The 21,940-nt window shown below is 43.2% G+C and overlaps 1 protein-coding gene across 5 annotated transcripts in view; it reads left to right on the top strand.

Annotated features, from left to right (window-relative positions):
• Positions 1–21,940, top strand: part of LOC132119260 (SRSF protein kinase 1-like) — a 54,743-nt gene that overhangs the window by 6,303 nt on the left and 26,500 nt on the right. For 2 of the 5 annotated variants that reach the window (XM_059529072.1, XM_059529068.1), the window contains exon 1: positions 18,358–18,510. The exons of 1 other annotated variant lie outside the window; for it this stretch is intronic. In XM_059529072.1, the coding sequence (XP_059385055.1) occupies positions 18,434–18,510 (77 nt within the window). In that variant the 5' untranslated portion in view covers positions 18,358–18,433. Of the gene's footprint in view, positions 1–12,060; positions 12,233–18,357; positions 18,511–21,940 lie in introns of those variants that run through there. 2 more of the 5 variants (XM_059529071.1, XM_059529069.1) reach the window with 2 other exon arrangements.

The following is a 21,940-nucleotide window of genomic DNA, read 5'->3' as shown; positions in this document are numbered from 1 at the left end:
ACTCCAACCTCACAGAAACGTCTCTCGAGATGGGCAATGAGGCCATCCAAATATGGATCCATCACCTAATCAAACACATGAAACATGTTAGAAAACTATTAGGATAAATAAAACTGTGCAGCAGCTATATTTAATTTAGATCAATAAAGTCAGACAAAAGCCACATAATCATAACCTGTGATTGAAATCGTTGCCAGTACTGCTGTCTGTCTCCTGCATTACCCCCTCTTCTCCCTCTTTCCTGTTCAGCAGAGATGCAGAATGCACCCAGTCCTGAAGGGTCTTCCAAATTTTGGGTCAACTTACTCAGGTGTGAGCCAGGTTGATGACCACCAGAATCTTTTATGCCCTTTATTAAGGCCAGGGTGACTGGTACCTGGAAAAAATAAGCATATTGACTTAAGCATAAAGAATAATTGTGGTACCCTATAAATAAAAATAAATAAATAAGATAAAACATTGAGCTGAGTTATTTAAATTACCTGCTCTTTGATTGCCAGGAACATGACATCCTCCTTTTGAAAGAGCTTAGAGAGGCGTGCCAGGTGAGGGAGCACATCAGCTTGCAGATGAAGGGCGGCAATGAAGCGATAGGTGGCAAGGAATGAATAAAGTCCCTTAGCAGTAGGACATTTGCGGGTCTCTACTTCGTCTGCCAAGGCACCCAGTACAGCAGTTATGTTCCTTAGGAGGTTTTTTACTGCTTCATGTTGGGAGAGCCACCGTGTGTCCTTTACTTGCTAGTCAATGACAGAAAAAAAAACAGTTTAAAAAATGAATATAAATGCAAGTAAAGTATTCATATGTCATTTTCTTTTAGGCATAACTTATTTACCTTCACTTTCAGCTCACACACACCGAGAATCTCTGCAGCGGCTTTCAGAGAAGCAGAGCGGTTTGCACTGTTTCTGAAGTACAGGTGTAACTGTTCCAAATGGTCTCTAAATGTAGCCATGTAAGGCACCTCTTCAGATGCATCCTTACAGGCTAGAGCTAGCCTATGTGCAGCACAGTGGACACTTAGGAGCTGTGGCCATTCCTCTGATAACTGTTTTGCTACTCCATTTTGTCTTCCTATTAAATACATTTGTTTATTAATTTAACAAGGAACAAAATATTGAAAACAGTTTAATTATTTATAAAAAGAAGGTGACACCTGTCATTACAGCAGCACCATCGGTTCCAAGGCCAAAGATTAGGTGTGTCGGTATGCCCTTCGTGTGAACAATATTTTTTAGTGCTGCCACTATTGAATCTGCTTTCCCGTCAGTAAGGCAAATCAGATCCAGGAATTGGCAGAAGACCTTACCCGCATTGTCCAAGTATCTATATGTAAAAAATTATACATTTTTTACTTTTCAATGATCTGTTATTTAAATTTTATTGGTCAATGAAATGTTGTTACACTTTGAGTAGATCTACCTCACATGAATGTCAAGCTGTCTGCACACAGATGCATCTGTGGTCTCATCAATCTCCAAGCCTATGGCTCGTGACTGAGAAATATCTCTCAATATTGGCTTTTCAATGACATTTGCCAGAATTTCAAGCATTTCATCAGTTATTCTGTGTGATCTATAGTTGGTGCTTTTGCCAATCTAAAAAAGTGAAAAGATGTTTGACAAGTAAATGCAGTATGAATTCTTTAACTAATTTTATGTAAGAAACGTCCAATTACTTGTCCATATAGGGATCACATAAGACAAATAAGAAATATGGTAAACATTTACAAAAGAAACTTACATTGAGCTTGTCAAAATAGGTGCAGCCCAACAGATTAGCTAGTTGCAGCAAGGCTGGATAGTTGGTGTGGTGGGCTATTTCATGCTTTATTAGCCAGTACAAGCACTTGAATGCCCCCACCACAGCTTCATGTTCCAGGACAACTGTGGGCTCAAATGATGCAAGGACAGTGTTGCCTGAAATTATATGCATCATTTGTAATAAAGAATCAAACATATTATTGATCGAATCATAATAAAATAAAATTACCTGCTATCAAACTTGACTGGCGCTGACAGGCTGTTCTGTGATGCTCAGATGCCATATGTTTGTCAAGTTTGTCCTTTCTGTAGGACTGGCAGGGAGACTCTATAAATGGCCGGGTCTGGTTTCCTCTCACAACCGCTTGTTTATGCTGTCTACATATTCGACAGAACATTCCTAAAACCAAAAAGAAATAATTTCATTTTCATTCTTTATGTGCTATCTATCTATCTATCTATCTATCTATCTATCTATCTATCTATCTATCTATCTATCTATCTATCTATCTATCTATCTATCTATCTATCTATCTATCTATCTATCTATCTCATAAATTGGTTGTCTGGGAGCGTAGCTTCGTAAACGTTAAAAAATGGTAACATAAGATATCTCTTTAAAAAAAATAAATTAAACGTATTTAAATATTTTTAAAATTGACTTTTGCAAATAACCTTTGTTAAATTTATAGAAGTATTTGTAAATATTAATGGACCAGAGCTTAAATAGTTTTATTTTTTAACTAACAACTAAAAGATTTATAAATACTCATTCATTGTTCGTTAAGTAAGGGATATGTATAGCAACGCAGCTGTTATAGCAAATAACAACCCCGACATCTCTATAACAACCGCCTCGCTATACAGTACATTATCCCCCTTATTACATGGCCACCTACAAAATAAAAAAATAATTTGACACAAATGATTGATTTAAAAAGGAGTTTATTGATTTAAAAATGATTGTATTGCTTCCGCTAAAGAAAATAGTCCGTTCCGTGTCCATAGCAACGCTCTGTTTTTCATGGCAACGGTGTGTTATACTTCGCAGCGGTCTGTTATCAAGAAATAACAGACCGCATTCTATATTGGAATTCAACCAAGCCATGTAATAATGTTAGTTAATACATTTATATGATAAACAGATTTTAACTGGGCTTTTTTTTTAGAAGTTTTCTTTTCTATGATGCAGCATATTGGAGAGAATAATCCTGTCAGACGCAGCACTGCTGTGAACGCGCGCTGTTCTGAACGTCATCACGTGCGCAGGACATTCCCATACATTACAACACAGAGCGGCCTGCAAAGCGTATTAAATATCTCTTGTCTTATTTAATCAGCAGATTTACAATGTCCTGACTAAAAACATTTTAAACACACAAATGTAAATAGCAAGCGGCATGTAATTCATTAATATAAATTTTATTGTTAATGAAATTACAGGTTTCAGTTACCCATCATGTATTACCACAATATATTATGAATAAGTTAATTGGCAAGTCATGTGTTAGATGAGAACCCTGCTGTCACATTTATATGTATGTATGTATTTAGTTAGTTACTTACCAAGATCAGTCTTGTACAGCCAAGGGGAGTATTTCCCCTCTGACAGCCAAGCTGGGTCAAAACCTGTCATCCGGTGATGATGACTGGACTTTTGATGATTGTCAGGGGCAGCAGGATGCGCAGCACTTAGACTTGGACTGCTACTCGCAGTAGAGCGAGTGTTGCCATCTTTAAAAAACGCAAATATTTTTGTCTGGTTTAAATCTGGCTGACGCGACATATTTCCCGCCGCGCTGTCCGCTAGTGCTCATCTGTATGTGACGCAAGTGTTTGTTTGTTTGTTTGTGTGTGAGTGAGCGCGCGTGTGTGAGTGAGCGCGCGTGCGAACTAACTCGGATAACTGTAAACGCGCAAAAACAGACAGAAAAGACATAGGCCTACCATCGTGGAAATAAGATAAATAACATATTACTTAAGGGCTATTTAGTTTGTTTAATAAAATAAATTGTAATCTGGCGCTATAAAGAAAATCAAATCAAATTTACTTGACCTTCAAGGGGGGCGGGGCGAGCCGTTAGGGGGGCGGGGCGCCCCCCCTATATAATGGTAGGGGAAACCCTGTATATATATATTTTTTTTTTCATTTAGTTCTGCCCTTCGTAAGCAACAGAAGATACTTGTATGTTTTCCGGAACACAAATTAAGTACAATTTACCTTGATCTTCAAATTCCAAAAGTTTTCACCCCCCAGCTCTTAATGCATCTTGTTTCCTTCTGGAGCATCAGTGAACGTTTGAACCTTTTTTAATAGTTGTGTTTGAGTCCCTCAGTTGTCCTCAGTGTGAAAAGATGTATCTCAAAACCATACAGTCACTGCTGGAAAGGGTTCAAAAATGCAATGGAATGCTGGAAAACTGAAGAATCTGCAGGACCTTAAAGATTTTTCTGAAGAACAGTTCTTGACTGTTCAGTACAAACAAGGGATTCATGCACAACCATCACAAAACAGAAAGACAGTCGTGGATCATCAGGTAACCACGCACAGTATTAAGAACCAAGGGTCCCCAAACTTTTGAGTGGGGTTATTTTAATAATTTCAGCAATTTTTGTCTTGTGTACAATGTACAATATATACAATAACTTATGTACAATATCTTACTCAGGACAGTACTAAATAAAAAAATACCATGCATTTAGCATGATCTCTCTTATTTTGTGAAAATTATTCACATTTTCACAGCTTCTGCGAGGGGTGCCCAAACTTTTGAGCCCCAGTGTATATATATATTATGTATAAATTTTTAAAGTTTATTTAAAAATAATTTTAGTCACTAAAAATATTATGGCTGGACCAGAATATTTGATTATTTGAATTTTTGTTCGGTAGGTTGGCATACGATTTTACTTAATTAATACTTGCAAATACGTCAAAAAAAAAAAAAAAAAGTACAGTAGCCCAGCCTAATAATAATTTGTCTATATTTAAAGTATTCCTCTTAACAGACCTGTGGGTTTATTGATTCTGAACGTGTCGCGTGTCCATATTGCACCAAAATGCGACAGTGCACTCCCTTGAGTCCGCAGCAGTGTATCCGCCATGCGGGAAGTCGATTGCATAAACGGTTCTCGACATAATAAAAATGCAAACCGACAGACAGACGTACTCGGTTACTAAACGTAACCTCGGTTCTCTCTAGAAGAGCGAATGAGTACTGCGTCTTAGCTAAGACGCTACGGGAAAAGTCTCTTTTCACGAAATACTGAAGCAAAAAATTATCTGTCGAGCGCAGGCTGATGCAACATCAGACCAATAAGGGCGCTTCGCGCCCTTCTTGCCACTTCCCGCCGAAACGGGTGTGGCCCAACCTATAAAAGGAGCTCGAAAAGGCTGACTCACCTGATTTATTTCATCGCCGAAGCGAACCAGAGTGAATCGTGCGCACGGCAGAGAACGCAGTACTCGTTCGCTCTTCTAGAGAGAACCGAGGTTACGTTTAGTAACCGAGTACGTTCTCTTACGAGAGCTCTCTCGTACTGCGTCTTAGCTAAGACGCTACGGGAACCCAATGTAAAACGCCGTGCGCGCAGGGATCACACACCAATAAACCTGAAGCAACTCCCAGGATTTACAGTGCACAGTCACCTGAGGGACTCACAGAGAGTCCAGGACAGAAAGGGGGAAAGCCCTCCGTCCCATATCTAGCAGCATCCGTAGATGCGGCAATATGACATCACACAGCCGAGGCAAGGCCTGACCAATGTGGCAATGCGGGTCTTACGCAATACTGCCCATATAATAGTCGGCAGCGCATAGCGCTCATGAACTCAGAATTCCCCTCAGGGCCCTGATTCGACTATACCGACAGCAGCCTTGCTTGCAAGGCGGGAACCTCCAGTTTATAGAACCTGATAAATGTAGACGGCGAGGCCCAACCTGCCGCCATACATATATCCTGCAAGGAGATCCCAGTAGACCACGCCCACGACGAGGCGACGCCTCTTGTGGAGTGTGCTCTGATGCCCAACGGGCACTGAAGGCCCCTGGAAGCGTAAGCTAACGCTATGGCGTCAACTATCCATCTGGATAGAGTCTGTCTCGAAACAGCCATTCCCTTGGAACGTCCACCTAACGAGACAAACAGCTGCTCCGTCTGCCGAAAGGCAGCAGAGCGAGACACATAAGCTCTTAAAACCCTGACAGGGCAAAGAAGACTCGAGTCTCTATCCTCTCCTGACACCGGCAGGGCAGACAGGGCAATAACCTGAGCCCGAAACGGCGTGTTGAGGGATTTCGGCACATAACCGTGCCTAGGTTTGAGTATGACCCTTGAGTCATTAGGCCCAAACTCCAAGCACGACTGGCTCACCGAGAGTGCGTGCAAATCACCCACACGCTTCACCGAAGCGAGAGCCAACAAGAATACTGTCTTGAACGACAGATGCTGAAGGCTAACCGATTGGATAGGCTCAAAAGGGGAACCCTTCATGGCCTCCAAAACCGCCGCGAGGTCCCACATAGGGACTGACGGAGGTCTGGGAGGATTCAGCCTCCTAGCTCCTCTGAGGAACCGGATGACCAAATCATTCCTTCCTATTGACGTATTGAACATCTCGTTTCTCTCACCCGTTCTATCACCTGCGGAAGAAGGGAGACGGGAGGGAAAGCATAAAGCGGGCAGCACGGCGATTCCTGTGACAGCGCGCTTTCGTTCTTGGAAAAGAACCCAGGGCAGTGAGCGTTTTTGTGGGACGCGAAGAGGTCCACCTCCGCCCTGTCAAATCTCTCCCACAACAGCCGGACTGTTTGCGAGTGTAGAGACCATTCGCCGGTAGGAACATTGCCTCTGGACAGCCTGTCTGGACCCAGATTCTGTAGCCCAGGCACATGCACTGCCCTCAGCGAACGCACGTTGCGCTGAGCCCAAACCAGGAGGCGTTCCGCCAGCCTGTACAGGTTTCGGGACCCGAGACCGCCCTGGCGATTTAGGTAGGACACCACAGACATGTTGTCCGAACGGACTAAGACGTGGTGATCCTTGATTTGGGGACAAAAGCGCATCAGCGCGTTCTCCACTGCCAGCATTTCCAGACAGTTGATATGATGGAGCTTTTCCCGTTCTGACCATAGGCCAAAGGACGGTCTGCCCTCGAGCAGCGCTCCCCATCCCGAAGTGGAGGCGTCCGTCGACACCATCTTCACATTCGGGGAAGTCCCCAGGCTTACACCTGATCGGTACCAGCCGTTCGCTGTCCAAGGTGCGATTGACCTTGAGACACTCTGCGCGGCACCCGCGCCTTCAGCCAGAACTGCAGGGGGTGCATGCGAAGCAGGCCCAGCTGCAGAGCCGGAGATGCTGAGGCCATGAGTCCCAGCATCTTCTGACAGTGTTTGAGCGACACGGTCGCGCCGCAGCGGAAAGAACTCGCTGCACGCTGAATGCCCATCACGCACTGTGGTGACAGCCGCGCCGTCATGGAACACGAGTTCAGAACTATACCCAAAAACAGAATCGTCTGACTGGGGTTCAGCGAACTCTTCGCCCAATTGACACTGAGGCCAAGCTTCTCGAGGTGATCGAGTAAAACGGCCCTGTGGTCCACGAGTTCCGCTCGTGATCGGGCCAGAACCAGCCAATCGTCCAAATAATTCAGCACTCGCATGCCTCTGAGTCTGAGAGGAGCGAGCGCTGCATCCATGCACCTCGTAAACGTACAAGGACAAGCCGAACGGCAGGACTGCAAACTGGTATGCCTGGCCCTCGAAGGCGAATCTCAAATATCGCCTGTGGTTTGACGCTATCTGTATTTGAAAATACGTGTCCTTCAGATCTATTGACATGAACCAGTCCCCTCTGCGAATCTGTGCGAGGAGCTTCCTGTTCGTAAGCATTTTGAAACTGCGTTTCATCAATGCCTTGTTCAGCCGTCTTAGATCCAGTATGGGCCTAAGACCCCCATCTCTCTTGGGCACCAAAAAGTATCTGCTGTACAGCCCCCCCTCGCTTTGAGCTTGAGACACAGGCTCTACAGCCCCTTTGCTCAACAGTATTGATATTTCGGCCCGAAGTATGTGTGCTACTTCTATTTTGACCATAGTTTCGACGCGCGCTGAAAAGCGCGGAGGGCGTCGAAAAAACTGTAGCGAGTAGCCTCTCTTTATAATGCCTAACAGCCAATCCGAAACCCCTGGAAGCGCTGACCATGCATCTGCATGAATGGCTAAGGGCTGGATGCGAAGCGCGTTCTGTTGACTGGGCAACGGCGGCGCTCGGGTGTGCTGCGCATTTGAGGCGGGGAGCGCGCTGATCACAGCGGGCAGATCGCTCCTCCTCGACCCCGTCCCGGCGCTTAACCGACTGGGGGAAGGCTAAACAGGTCTCGTGGGACTCGATACGTCTGCGAGTAACTGTGGGCTGTTGTGGCACATTTACCACTTTCAACTCGCTGTCTGCCTGTGCAGAGCGTACGTGCACTGGCATCGTTTTTACAGAAGCCACGCGCCGTATGTGACATAGTGTATGTGGGCACTGGGGAGTGGGCACGTTTACTATGCGGCGCGCTCGACCGATCTGTGTCGATCTTATGTGCGCGAGCCCTGTGTGCAGGGCTGTGCTTACATGTAGAGATGGGCACTGAGGAGTGGGCATCGTCACTGCATTTATAGCACCATCGGCCGTGGCCGGACGAGCGTGCACGGGTTTCGTTTTTACAGAAACCACATGACGCGTGTGACATAGTAATTGTAAGCACTGAGGGGTGGGCACGCTTACTATGCAGTGTGCGCGATCGACTTGAGTCGCTTTTATGGGCGCAGGTCCTGTGTGCAGGGCTGTGCTTACATGTGGAGATTGGCACTGAGGAGTGGGCATCGTCACTACATTTATAGCACCATCGGCCGTGGCCGGAACACCAGAAAAAACACTCTTTTCGTGAAACATCTGGGTAGCCGTGATAACGGCTTTTGTGTGCGGGCACTCGTGCAGGCTTGTGCATTGCAGAAGACACTGAGGCAGTCACAACTCTTGGAACTGCAACAGCGGCGCGCTTGGGTGAGAGCTCGGCCGCAGCGGAACTCGTAAACCGGCACTTTCCCAGCAGTGCTAGGATGTTTTCGGGGCTTCTGGCTTCACCGCAATCCTCTGCTGCGGCTCCCGCGGCGCTGGGCGACGGCTTGAAAAGCGAGAACGGGGTCCCGAGCTGCGTTGCTGATGCTGTCGCGATGACGCAGTTGGAGGCGGTGGGCGTGACTGAGAGCTCTGTGGGGCCGGTCTAGAGCGGCTAGCTGCAGAACCGGAGCGCTTCGGCAAGAAGTGCTTGAACTCCTGCGAAGCTTTCTGGTCCTCGGCGAATCTCTCCACAAACTCGTTGACCGATGATCCGAAGAGGCCAGCAGGAGTCAGCGGCGCGTCGAGGAACGCAGCGCGCTCAGACTCCTTGATGTCAGAAAGCGTCAGCCACAAATGCCTCTCAGCCACCGTAGCGGAAGCCATAACCCGTCCCATGGCCTGTGCAGCGGACTTAGTAGCGCGGAGGGAGAGATCCGAAGCACTCCTCAGATCCGCGAGACAGATCGCTTCAGGTCCCATCTCATCCAGCTTGCGGAGGAGATCACCCTGGAAAATCTGCAGCGTGGCCATGGTGTGTAGCGCAGACGCAGCCTGCCCAGCAGCAGAGAAGATCCGTGCGAGCAGCGATGACGTCATGCGGCAGGCTTTGGATGGCAACGCCGCCTTAGTCCGCCGTCCAGCAGAGGGCGGGCAAAGGTGCGCTGCTATAGCCTGTTCCACCGGCGGAAGTGACAGGTAGCCTCTGTTTTTAGCACCGTCCTGTGTGGAGAATGCTGGCGAAACAGATGAACGGATTCTCGCCGAAAATGGAGCGTTCCAAGCTTTCGCCACTTCTTCGTGAAGCTCAGGAAGAAAGGGGGCGTGCTTTGAGCTTGAAGAAGAACGCTCATCCGGGAGATAGCTACCATCCAGCCGGGAACGTGAAGGGGGCACTGGTGCAGACCACTCGAGGCCGAGGCTCGCCGCGGCCAGCGCGAGCACTCGCATCAGCTCCTTATCGATATCCCCCCGTCTGCTGGGCCTCTGAGCAGAGGGCGCGAGATCCACGGAGCTCGCCCAACCCTCACTGCCCGAAGCAAGCAGAGAGCACGTGTCCTCTTCCTCCGATGCGGGCCTGAGATCCACTTCCTCGGATGACGCGTCGGCAGACAGCGGACGCTAAACATCAGGAACCGATGAAGGGGAGGCCGGCGAAGCGGAGTGGGAGGCGGTTCCGGTAGGCGCTGCGAGCGGCGCTTCTTACGGCGCTGCGGCACAGTGGATGATGCAGGCTTCGAGAAGAACGCCAGTTGAGTCCTCAGAGTCACCATAGGCAGTAGCTCGCAATGAGGGCAGCCGCCGTCAGCGAGCGCGAGCGCTGCATGGTCCTAACCCAGACAGGAGACGCAGATGACGTGACAATCTCCTTCGCTGAGCGGGGCTCTGCACGAGCCGCACGAGGGCATCTTTAAAAAGACGCAACTCTTTTTGTGAGTGTGCGTCGCAGGGCGAACACACACAGGATATATAAAGGATACAAAGGATATAGGCGCTGGACAGCGCAGCAGGAACGGCAGTGGAAGGCGGCGAGGCCAGCAGCTTCAGAATGGCACGTCCCGCTGATATGCTTCTCAGACGGCGCTTGCTTCCTCCGTGATCCAGCAATGTGTGTGCTTCGCTGAAGAGATGAAAAATCAGGTGAGTCAGCCTTTTCGAGCTCCTTTTATAGGTTGGGCCACACCCGTTTCGGCGGGAAGTGGCAAGAAGGGCGCGGAGCTGATGTTGCATCAGCCTGCGCTCGATAGGCTGTGCAGTTGCCGCAGAACAAGCCAATGAGCGAACGAGCCGTCTCGCCTATGGCTGTGTACTGCTGCAAATGCGCTTTACAAAAATACAAAATTAAGGATAATTTTTTGCTTCAGTATTTCGTGAAAAGAGACTTTTCCCATAGCGTCTTAGCTAAGACGCAGTACGAGAAAGCTCTTGTAAGAGAACAGAGATGCCTGCTTTTATTAGAGAGAAGAATATATTCAGCCCCCTCCCTCCAAAGCTTTGAATATTCTGTGATAATTACTTCCGAAGCTTCGGAGCTCAAAAAATGGTATTCGGACCAGCCCTAAAAAACACTGTGTATGTTTTTGTCGAATGGTGTGGATGTTGTTATAGCTTGCACGCTGATCATGCTTAAATATACAGACTATAAAGTCACCTGCAGTATTGATTGTTTTTCGTTTAAAATGAAATCATAATCATTTTAGTTTGTGTACATGGAGTCCTTGAGTCTTACAGATGGATGTGAGTGAGGATTAGACAAAAAGAGTTGGGAAACATGATAATATATTATTTAGAGTGTTCTTTTGCATCAGCTTCACCCTGGATTCAAGGCTAATTTGTCTGTCAATGCTAGATGGATTCAGTGTAAATAGTAGGCTATATGTTTGGATAAGAATGTGATAATGCATATAAGAATTTGACTGTTTAGTGTTTTATTTTGATTAGTTAGGTTTGTTTACCCCCCCCCCTCCCCAAAAAAAGGGGTCATGATTTACTCACCCTCACATTATTCCAAACTTGTATGACTTTTATTCTTCTGAAGAACTTAAATGAAGATATTGCATTTTTGTTGTTGTTGTTGTTGTCTTTACATTGAGGGTCAGTTGGAATAAGTGATATTCTTTGGGTTGTGCAGATTTGAGTCTTATTCTGGGACTAGCCTCTAAATGATGGATCATGTCAATTATGAAGACCTTCATAATGTATTTGTGTATGTGTTCCCCTCTTAAATACTGGATGGCCACACGTCTGGCCTGAAGAGAGCGGTTACATAACAGTGCTTTGTGACAGCCATCAAGCCAGATGCGTTTTATTCTCTCTCTCTCTCTCTCCCTCACACACACACACACACACACACACACACACACACACACACACACTCTTTCCTCTACTAAATGCTCAGGTGAAGCACAAACTGAAGGGAACATGGCCTCTGGGGTCTGCTTATGTCCTTGGAATAAGACATGTCAGAGCGCCAGAACCTTCAGTCCAGCCCTTCTGCAGAAGAGAGGTGGGGTATATGACTATTCAAAGGCTGTCATCGTGCCCTCTCCTCCTGCTGTACATTTGCGCCACACCGTGTTAGTTTCACCCTCCTCCTCTGCTCTTCTTTCTCTTGCCCTTCCCCTCCCTCCTGCGCTGCCTTGTTTTCCAGCTCAGTAGTGTTGGATCAGTAGTGTTGAGGCGAGCAGAGAGCAGGCAGGGACACTTTGGGAGATAGAAAGAATATCTCATCTGCGTTTCAACCGTGGCTCGCACCGTACCATCCTGCCCTGCGCTATCCTCTTCTGCCATGTGGTTTCTGGACTGGATCGTTTCACTCAACACTGCCATGGTGAAACTTGCCAGCGGTCTGAGGTGCAAGTGAGTGTGTGTGTGTTTGAGGAAAGAATGGAGGCTGAGGTGGCACTGCTGACTTATTGATGCTGGATTCAATTTTAATCAGACAACTGAAGCGATTGTGCAAGGTTCGGGTTAGATCAGTCCTTTGGGACTCTTTGGGGACTGTCAGGCCATTGTGGGACAGAGTAATTGGGATGGGTTTGCAAGATCCTGTGTTAGATCCTTGTAGACCTCTCCTCGCTGGTGCAACTGATGCATGCGTGCATGAAACTTGCTGACCACCCAGTTCTGTAAAGCATCCTGCATAAGTGGGATTGGACTCTTGTGTCTGCACTTTGTGTGTTCCCCGAAATTGTCTCCCCAGGTGCATACATCCTGTCTGTCACTATGCACAGGTTGTGGTGCAGTGCCGGAAAACTTAATGGGCTGGTATCGAAGTTCTGGCTGCAGTCAACTGTGCTGGGATTTGATGCTCATTATGTAAGCTGTATCCTCCACAACTGCAGCACAGGGGGTCTGGAGGACTGCAGATGGCAGAGTATGTGGCTCTCTCAGCACGGACTGCATGAAACCAAATCAGGTCACAGTTTTGAGAAGCTGAGCGCCATGTGGATGCTGAACTGGCCTGTTTAGCAGCAGGGTGGTTTCTTGTTTCGAGTTACTTGACCGATCAACTCCTGATATTGGCAAATCGGTATTCAAAGATGCCAGGATACTTCCTGATCATCAGTGGCTTTATTGCTCAGGGTCAGGCATTTGAAGGAACCACTAACCCAAATTATTAAACTTGGCTATGTCGCACATTTGTGCAAAAGACATGAATCATACTTTAAACCATGTGGCTAGTTAAGCAGAGGTGTGCTAGTACTTTTCTATGCAATCAGACTTACATGTTTGTCCAGGACACAGTAAAACAGGAAGAGAAATATTGAAGGAATGACTGGAGCTCCTTTGGAAAGGGCTATACTGCTTTTGGAGGGCCACCTTCCTACATAGTTTTGCTTTAAATGACACCAACACACCTACAGTACCTGGAACTTTCGAGTCATCCTGAAGACCTTGATTAACTGATTGAAGTGTGTTTAAATCGGTTTGGTGCTAAACTCTGCAGGATGATGACCCTCTGGGAGCAGCATTGGACCCTGTCATAGTTCACTCAAAAATAAAACAATTCATTCAACAACCTCCTACTATACCCATGCATTGTAGCAGTGACTTTTGGACAGGCAATATGCATGAGGAGCAAATGTTTTCCATTTGGGTGGGGCTACCTAGTGCAACACTGCTATGTGTAGTGTCGCTGCTGCAGCTGGTTAGGACATGGTAATAAGAGTTCTGAAATGCATGTGCTACTGTAAAACATGCATACTGACTGAATCAGCAGAGACTGATGTGCTGTCATCATGCCCTATGATAAACTTCCTTTCTCTGTGGTTGGCACAGATTGCATAACACAGCAGGTTTAATCTAGCATGTCCAATGATGCTCAGTTAACTGCAGCTCCCAGACCGCAAGCTAATTCCATCAGTTCTAGTATGACACCCTCTCATTGTCCAATAAAGCTTGACTGAAAAAAAAACTGCTTGGTTACTAGCTCAGCGCACTACAGAGTGGCATAGAATGGGGTACAGACAGTATGATTTTTTGCTTTTTAGTATAAAGTACTATATTGCATTTTAAAACTTTTTTTTTCCTCATGTTTTTACCAAACTTAATGTCAAGGACACTTAGGGATCACAGGGATTTAAATATATGGTCAATGGCAAACATAAGTGTTTAAGTATAATTGGCATGGCTGTATGTAACCTAATTAATTGAAGTGAAGGCTAACTGATCCTCGTGATTCATATTCAAAATGGTGAGCAAGCTCTGCTTTTAGTTTTTTTTTTATATGCGTATTCCTAATTTATATTTTCTTTTTTCAATTACAAATACAGACTACTGTCTTCTGCTGTTGTGGAGAGTAGAGGCACAAAAAGTATATGCTAGTTGGCCGTCACCTTTCATCGCTGCTAGTTCTTTGCTATCGATTTGGTGTGTACTTTCCAGTGAAAAGCCAGGCTTTGAAATGTCACGTATTTCATGTTTAAGAGGTTAAGGTTAACCGTTAATTGATTGTTCATTTACAAAATGATTGACTCTGGGAATTTGTGTGAATAAAACCTAAGGTATTATTAGTCAGGTCAGGTGCGACTTATTTATCAAAATTAATTTGACATGAACCGAGAGAAATGAACCAATAGAAAACATTACCGTCTACAGCTGCGAGAGGGCGCTCTATGTTTTCAGTTTAGACTACAGGAGCGCTGAGCAGCATAGAGCGCCCTCTCGCGGCTGGAGACGGTAATGTTTTCTATTGGTTCATTTCTCTCGGTTCATGTCAAATTAATTTTGATAAATAAGTCGCACCTGACTATAAGTCGCAGGACCAGCCAAACTATGAAAAAAAGTGCGACTTATAGTCCGGAAAATGCAAATGTTTACTGTATAAACTTCTAGGATAATCAGGTATCTGTATGCTATGCCAATGCTACATAAGCCAACTAAAACTGACATTTAATGGTCATGATAACATTTATCCTAACATGGTTTTCTCTTGGTTCTAAATAAATGCGACTTATAGTCCAGTGCGATTTATATATGTTTTTTTCCTCATCATGACATATTTTTGGACTGATGCGACTTATACTCAGGTGCGACTTATAGTCCGAAAAATACGGTACTTGTGTACACAATAAGCTTTAAAGTGATGCACCCAAAAATGAAAGCTAAATTATCATTTACTCACCCTTTTGTTGTTCTAATGGAAAAAAAAAATTGTATAAAAATTTTTTTTATCTCGTTTTTATTTTTAAGAACATATGACCGATTCTTTATTTTTGACTTGTCAACTTGAAAATGTTACTACGACATGACATGAACTGATTCAAGTAATATTTTTCTTCATTAATCTACATTGTTTTTGCAAAAAAGATGAACTACATGAACTATGTCTTTTAAAAAAACTTGTCAAATACATATATGTTCAGAAATAATACAAGGAAAATGCTTTAAAAAAAATCTCAAAAGTCAAGGTAATTCAAATTCAAAACGACTGAAGATAAAATACCAGGAGAATATTATTAACTATAGATGTTCTGTAAAAGCAATGAACAGTCAACAGTAGGGCTGTGTGATTTGGGGAAAATATCTAATTGGAATTTTTTTTTTTGGACACATTACGATTGCGGTTTTATTCGATTTTTCAATTTTAATTTTGCAAAGTCAAGTTAAGTATATATCACACAGTTCTGACTTTATAACTCACAACTAAGTTTATATCACGCAATTCTGACTTTATAACTCGCAACTGTAATTAATATCACGCAATTCAGACTTTATAAATTGCAACTAAGTTTATATCACGGAATTATGACTATAACTCGTAACTAAGTTTATATCGCAAAATTCTGACTTTATAACTCGTAACTGTAACTTTATATCGCAAAATTCTGACTTTATAACTCTTAACTGTAATTAATATCCCGCAATTCTGACTTTAAAACTCGCAACTGTAAGTTTATATCACGCAATTCTGACTTTATAACTCGTAACTGTAATTAATATCACGCAATTCTGACTTTATAAATTGCAACTAAGTTTATATCATGCAATTCTGACTTTATAACTCGCAGCTGTAAGTTTATACACACAATTCTGACTTTATAACTCGTAACTAAGTTTATATATCACACAATTATGACTTTATGAATCGCAACTAAGTTTATATCACACACCTCTGAGTTTATAACTCACAGCTGTAAGTTTATATCGCACAATTCTGACTTTATAACTCGCAGCTGTAAGTTTATATCGCACAATTCTGACTTTATAAATCGTAACTAAGTTTATATCACACAATTCAGACTTTATAAATTACAACTGCCGGCAGCCATATCACCCTGGAGCCCAACACCGGTTTCCCACTGAAGCTAAGCAGGGCTGAACCTGGTCAGTACCTGGATGAGAGACCTCCTGAGAAAACTAGGTTCCTGCTGGAAGAGGTGCTAGTGAGGACAGCAGGGGGTGCTCACCCTGTAGTCTGTGTGGGTCCTAGCGCCCCAGTGTATTGATGTGGACACTATACTGTCAACAAGCACCGTCCTTCGAATGAGACGTTAAACCGAGGTCCCGACTCTCTGTGGTCATTAAAAATCCCAGGATGTCTTTCAAAAAGAGTAGAGGTGTGACCTCGGCATCCTAGCCATATTCGCCCATTGGACTCTGACCATCATGGCCTCCTAACAATCCCCATATCTGCTGATCGGCTTCATCACTCTGTCTCCTCTCCACCAGTAAGCTGGTGTGTGGTGGGCGTTCTGGCACACTATGGCTGCCGTCGCATCATCCAGGTGGATGCTGCACACTGGTGGTGGATGAGGAGATACCCCCTGACAATGTAAAGTGCTTTGAGTGCCTAGAAAAGCGCTATATAAATGTAATGAATTATTAACTATTATTATTAACTAAGTTTATATCACACAATTATGACTTTATAACTCGCAACTGTAAGTTTATATCATGCAATTCTGACTTTATAACTCGCAGATGTAAGTTTATTACGCACAATTCTGACTTTATAAATCGTAACTAAATTTATATCACACAATTCAGACTTTATAAAGTGCAACTAAGTTTATATCATACAATTCAGACTTTATAAATTGCAACTAAGTTTATATCACACAATTTAATTATATTAAGTTGCATTTACATCCATTACTGTTATATTTGTTTAGTTTCCTACCATCATGCATGTGAGACAGATTCATCCTCTGGGGATGCTCTTTAGAGGGAGAAACTAAAATCTTGTTGCCTTGAAGAGCCAAATGGATGAAGCCTAAATACAGGCCAATCCTTATGGAGAGCCTCTAACCAAAGCAAGGATCTGCATTTAGGGACAAGATTTGACACAAAACACTTGACAGACAGCTACAAAGAACTATATACCCACTATGAAGAAAAAATGAAATAAATGTTTTCCAGTATTTGGTCTATTGCTGTAGGTAAGGAATGAATAGAGATGGGAAATGGGTTTGAAAAAGTCTCACACTTGTGTCACCCATCATGGCTCAGTGTGTCAGTACATGCTACTAGGCCAGCATGCAAATAATTTTTTGATATGCAATTGAAAGGGGAAATGATTGCTTTCTCAAATTGTGTATTTTATTCAGGGCTGTAACGGGAACAAAATGTCAAGAATACAAAGCAGTGAAGTGCATACTTCCTGAAGTACCGACACACGCAAATGCTTATATAAATGTATCAACACTATGAAAGGCTTGTTAATTGCATAATGATAAATTATGCAATACACATGGCAAAGTGTTTTATATCCCTGTCAGTCAGAGAGACTTTACCTTTCTTCTATTGCCAAAGCTTTTGTGGTTGCTAAGAAACTAGTAGACCATTAAATGCATTTTATCTAATGATGTGTCCTACTGTAGGACCGGGGGGCAGCTTTTAAGAGTCCGGCATGCTGCACGTTTTTTTTAGCTTTTTAAGTCTGGAACCATCAACGCCGTCAATGAGTTTCTAGGTTGATATATGCATATATTCTGGCCCTGATAATCAAAACTTGTTCTTACCACTGGCTCCATTTCAGCAAATCAGTTTTTGTGAATGAATGACTTCTTTGACTTCCATATTAAACCATTAAAATTATAGATTTTTCTCAGTCGAGTAGCTCGCATATTGTTGTGTACATCTCAGAAGGGCGAGAGACAATAGTAATTGATTGAGTTGAGTGCAATCTTACATAGACTCTCTCGCTGCCATGACTCACTGCTGCTTACCTGCCATCATTAAAGAGGTTATAAAGAGGCTTGTTTAGACTGAGACACAGAGCTTATGAGCAAGAGAGTGTCTAACTCGTCTTCTTGAGAGCTGGCTGCCTTTGCTGCTGTATTTAGAGAGAGAGCAGATGGGATGAATGACGGCAGAACGCATCCCGTTATGAAGGAGAAATGAGCAGGCGGCAGTGCTTTTTACCTGCAATGCAGTGCTAGATTTCCCTTGCCAATCAGAAAGCATGGCACAGAAGAAAGGGTGGGCTCTTGTTGCTGACGGAGGCAGAGAGTGCGGGAGAGGGAGGGATCGAGCGAGTGAGCAGACTGCTCTGGCTCCTCGGCATTCAGCCACACTGTGCATCTGTGTGCACTGGCCCTCTTCAGCCTCTGGTACATGGCTCTGTCTCTGGCCTGCCAGCCCCTGTTGCCTTCATTAGCACTGTCTCTCATGGGAATCCGCGCATCTTGTAGGTAAGAAGCAAAGTTGCACCTCTGTTTGCGTCTGCGGTGGCTCTTAAGTGCGTGTCTGGTGCCCCATGTGTTTGAGAGCTATGATTTAATTAGTGATTTGAGAAAATAGTTGCTTGTGTCGAGCTGTCTTCCTCCATGCTCTGAGCTTCAGAAGGAAAATACTGGAAACTGTTTATATAACCGAAATTAACAATAAGGGTTATTACAAATAAGGAAATATTAGGAACTTGCAGTTTATGCACTTTTTAAAATTGAGGGTTGTATGAGAACAGTAGTTCTGTTGATGAGTATTTGTATAATGAGAACATATAGTCATACGGTATTTGTATAACTAAAAGACAGAAATGTATTGTGTAATATTATAGTATCATAATGTTTATTAATAGATATTTAGCAGGAAAACTCCTATTCTAAAATATATTGTGTTATTGATATAATGAAAAGCAAAAAATATGTATAAATGCTATTTCATTATGCAGAAAACTATTCAAAAATATATTCACATAATGTATGTAAATATATATCTGTGGGTTTAATTAAACGATTATTTGCTGCCAAAACTACTGTTGCCACTCTGATTTTCTTTGTACATACAGTACAATACTGGTTAATATCAATATTGATATAAATTATACGTGTATCCTAATAACAAGTATTTACTAAACTGAATAGAAACTGTTTCCCAAAATATGTAAGATTTGCATCGCACACCACTAGTGCAGTGATTCATCATCAAAATTCTGATGTTTGTGGCTCTACATGCATCTTTCTGAGTCGATCAACCTCCTCTCAAAAGACATGCACCTTTGTCCTTGAAAGTGCTCCTTAAAAACACACTCTGTGTGAAGTTTTCAGATTAAATCCAGCGTTCCTAAAGAGTCTGACTGAGATGAATCATGGCAGAGGGGAGATAAAAGTGAGTGAGACGTGTTGAATGCACGCTGTGTTGCAGCCGTGTGATAAACAGCATCAACGGCACCTCGCTTTTTTGCACACCTTCACCTTTGTGAAGATTTATATATGGTCAAGCTGCACCCCAAAGTGCATGTAAATGAAAAGGCCACTGCAATGGTGGGTGAAGTCGCCAAGTTCCTCTACTGACGGCAACATCAGTGCAATCAGGAGATTGTTACCCAAGCAAAACCACAGGTGGGAAAGGCCACATGGGACTGATTTTGCACTAAAATGAAATCGATTTGAAAAAAAAAAACATCCTTTGCTTTGGGCTCTGATGCTGTGATGCAGCTCGCACGTGAGTGAAAACAATGGAAGCACGGTTTTCAGAGCCGGGCATTTGTGTTACTGGAAGAGCAGATTGTTTTGATGCATGCATGAGCACTCTGACACAAGACGAGAGAATGCCAGACGTGTTGTGCTTTGTTGTGTGGGCTGGAGAAGTTCTGAAGGCTGAGCTCTGTATTAAGAGTGAATTTAACTCTCTGTGCACCAAACGTTTCTCCCTCCCACTCACAAACGATCACACGGACCAACACTCATGCACAGACACACACAGCCCCCTTGTTTTTCTCTCACTGAATGTGTTCTGAAGGATGCCACACACTTAGAGGCTCGGGAGGTGAAGTTTTGGTTCAGAAGAATTGTCCAGGCTGGTTGCTAAGGCTTGAGGCTTTTAATAGAAGCCTCCTTCGCTGAAAAACAACTTTAAGTGATGGAGGGAATTATGGAAATGTGATTCATAGATGGGATCCGGATGAGGCAAGAAGAAAATAGACACTTTGATGCAACCTCTCTGACCACCCATTACCTGTGAGGTAGTCACAGTTGAGATTGAAGCCTGGTTTTATAGTGAAGCCAATTTCAAAGCCTCACAATCTTACTCTACACAAGCGACTGGCTCTTCTTCTGAAGTACTCACTGTACAGAGCTGATACTTAGTAAACATCACTTTGTCTCCAGGTGGTCTGGAAAAAAACTGGGCACCCTAATAGCATAAATGAACTGTTAAAGAAAAAGAGGGCATATATATATATATGTGTGTGTGTGTGTGTGTGTGTGTGTGCGTGTGTGCGCGTGAAATGACAATGATACTATACTGTAAAAAAAAAAAATAGGGTCCAAATGTATTACTGGAAAAAAAAAGATGTAAACAAAATCAATTTAACATGAACGATCAGTTGAACACAAATATATACAGACAGACCCTAAACTCTTAACACATTTTTTACTGCAATGGAAATATCAATTTGACAGAAATATATACTTAATAAATACCGGTAATTGTAGTTTCCTCCATTTATAAATGGTAATTCAAGAGCATTTTATTAGATTAGATGTTTAGTATTATTAATGTTATAGGGTATATAAAATAAAATACAAGAAAAAATACAGATGGCACTCTTTTTTTTCTACTGTGATTTATTTTATGAATTGCACAACTTTTCCGACTTTACATTTTAAATTATAACATGTTTACTGTGCATTAACGTTATTTATGTTTAATTTAAAGTTAACATTAATGATTGCATGCAACATTAATTGGTGAATTCTGCTGAATGTTTAAGGCATTAAGCGGGAGTTTATCAAGGGTTTTTCAACATATTAACATGTTGAAAACATGACACTCCGAGTCAGTCTTGTATTGCTGTCTGTTGAATGTTACACTATAAGGTAAATTGATTTATTTATTAACCACAATTAATTGATCATAAAGTAATCATTCACAATCACAACCCAATAACATTACATAGACTACTGAGAATAAGTGAAAAGAGTCATAAAAATGGCAACCAAATGAGTATCATATCAAAAAAATGATGCTTCATTTTTGCTTTAAGCTAAATCTTATGTATTTTTTCTATTATTTTGGGGTGAAATATGACTTAGACAGTTCTTGACAGGTTGAATTGGATTCATTCTTATGATTTTGAAAGCTTTTGTCATTTTTGTGTGCAGCATGTATCAGTAGGCGTGCTGTCTGAGGCTAAAAACAATACGCCGTAGACTTGAGATTAAGCAGAATTTAAATGGCGTGTTTACATTCTCGATCTTATTACATTACTTAATTACATTACGATCTCTATTGCTTCCTGCCAGCTTAAACAGCCAGATGAATGATTCCTCATCTTAATTTTGATCAATGTTCTTGAATGGATTAATGGCATTAAGTAAAACAGGGGTTCTGGAATCGAAAATGAGCAGTCTGGGTTACTCCAGGACAGCGATCCAGAGCTGAATCAGAGGATCCATTGGTCTGATGTTTCTAAAACGTCTAAACGTTTCTTGACTGAGCAATCGATGCGTCACACATTCAGGTCCTTTGTGTTCCAGACTTTCTGTATACCATCCAAAAAAGGTTTGTCCTGTCCTCTTAGATGTCCATGAATTTGTCTTTTGCATTCTAAGCAGGAGCTGCCACAGAATGAAAAAAGAAAAAACCTCAGTTGACTGTGACGTCGACCACAGTGATCAT

Source organism: Carassius carassius, chromosome 38 (genome assembly GCF_963082965.1).
Source record: "Carassius carassius chromosome 38, fCarCar2.1, whole genome shotgun sequence".
Taxonomy (NCBI): domain Eukaryota; kingdom Metazoa; phylum Chordata; class Actinopteri; order Cypriniformes; family Cyprinidae; genus Carassius; species Carassius carassius.
Note: the sequence above shows the minus strand (reverse complement) of the source record. Positions and strands in the feature narration are given on the sequence as shown.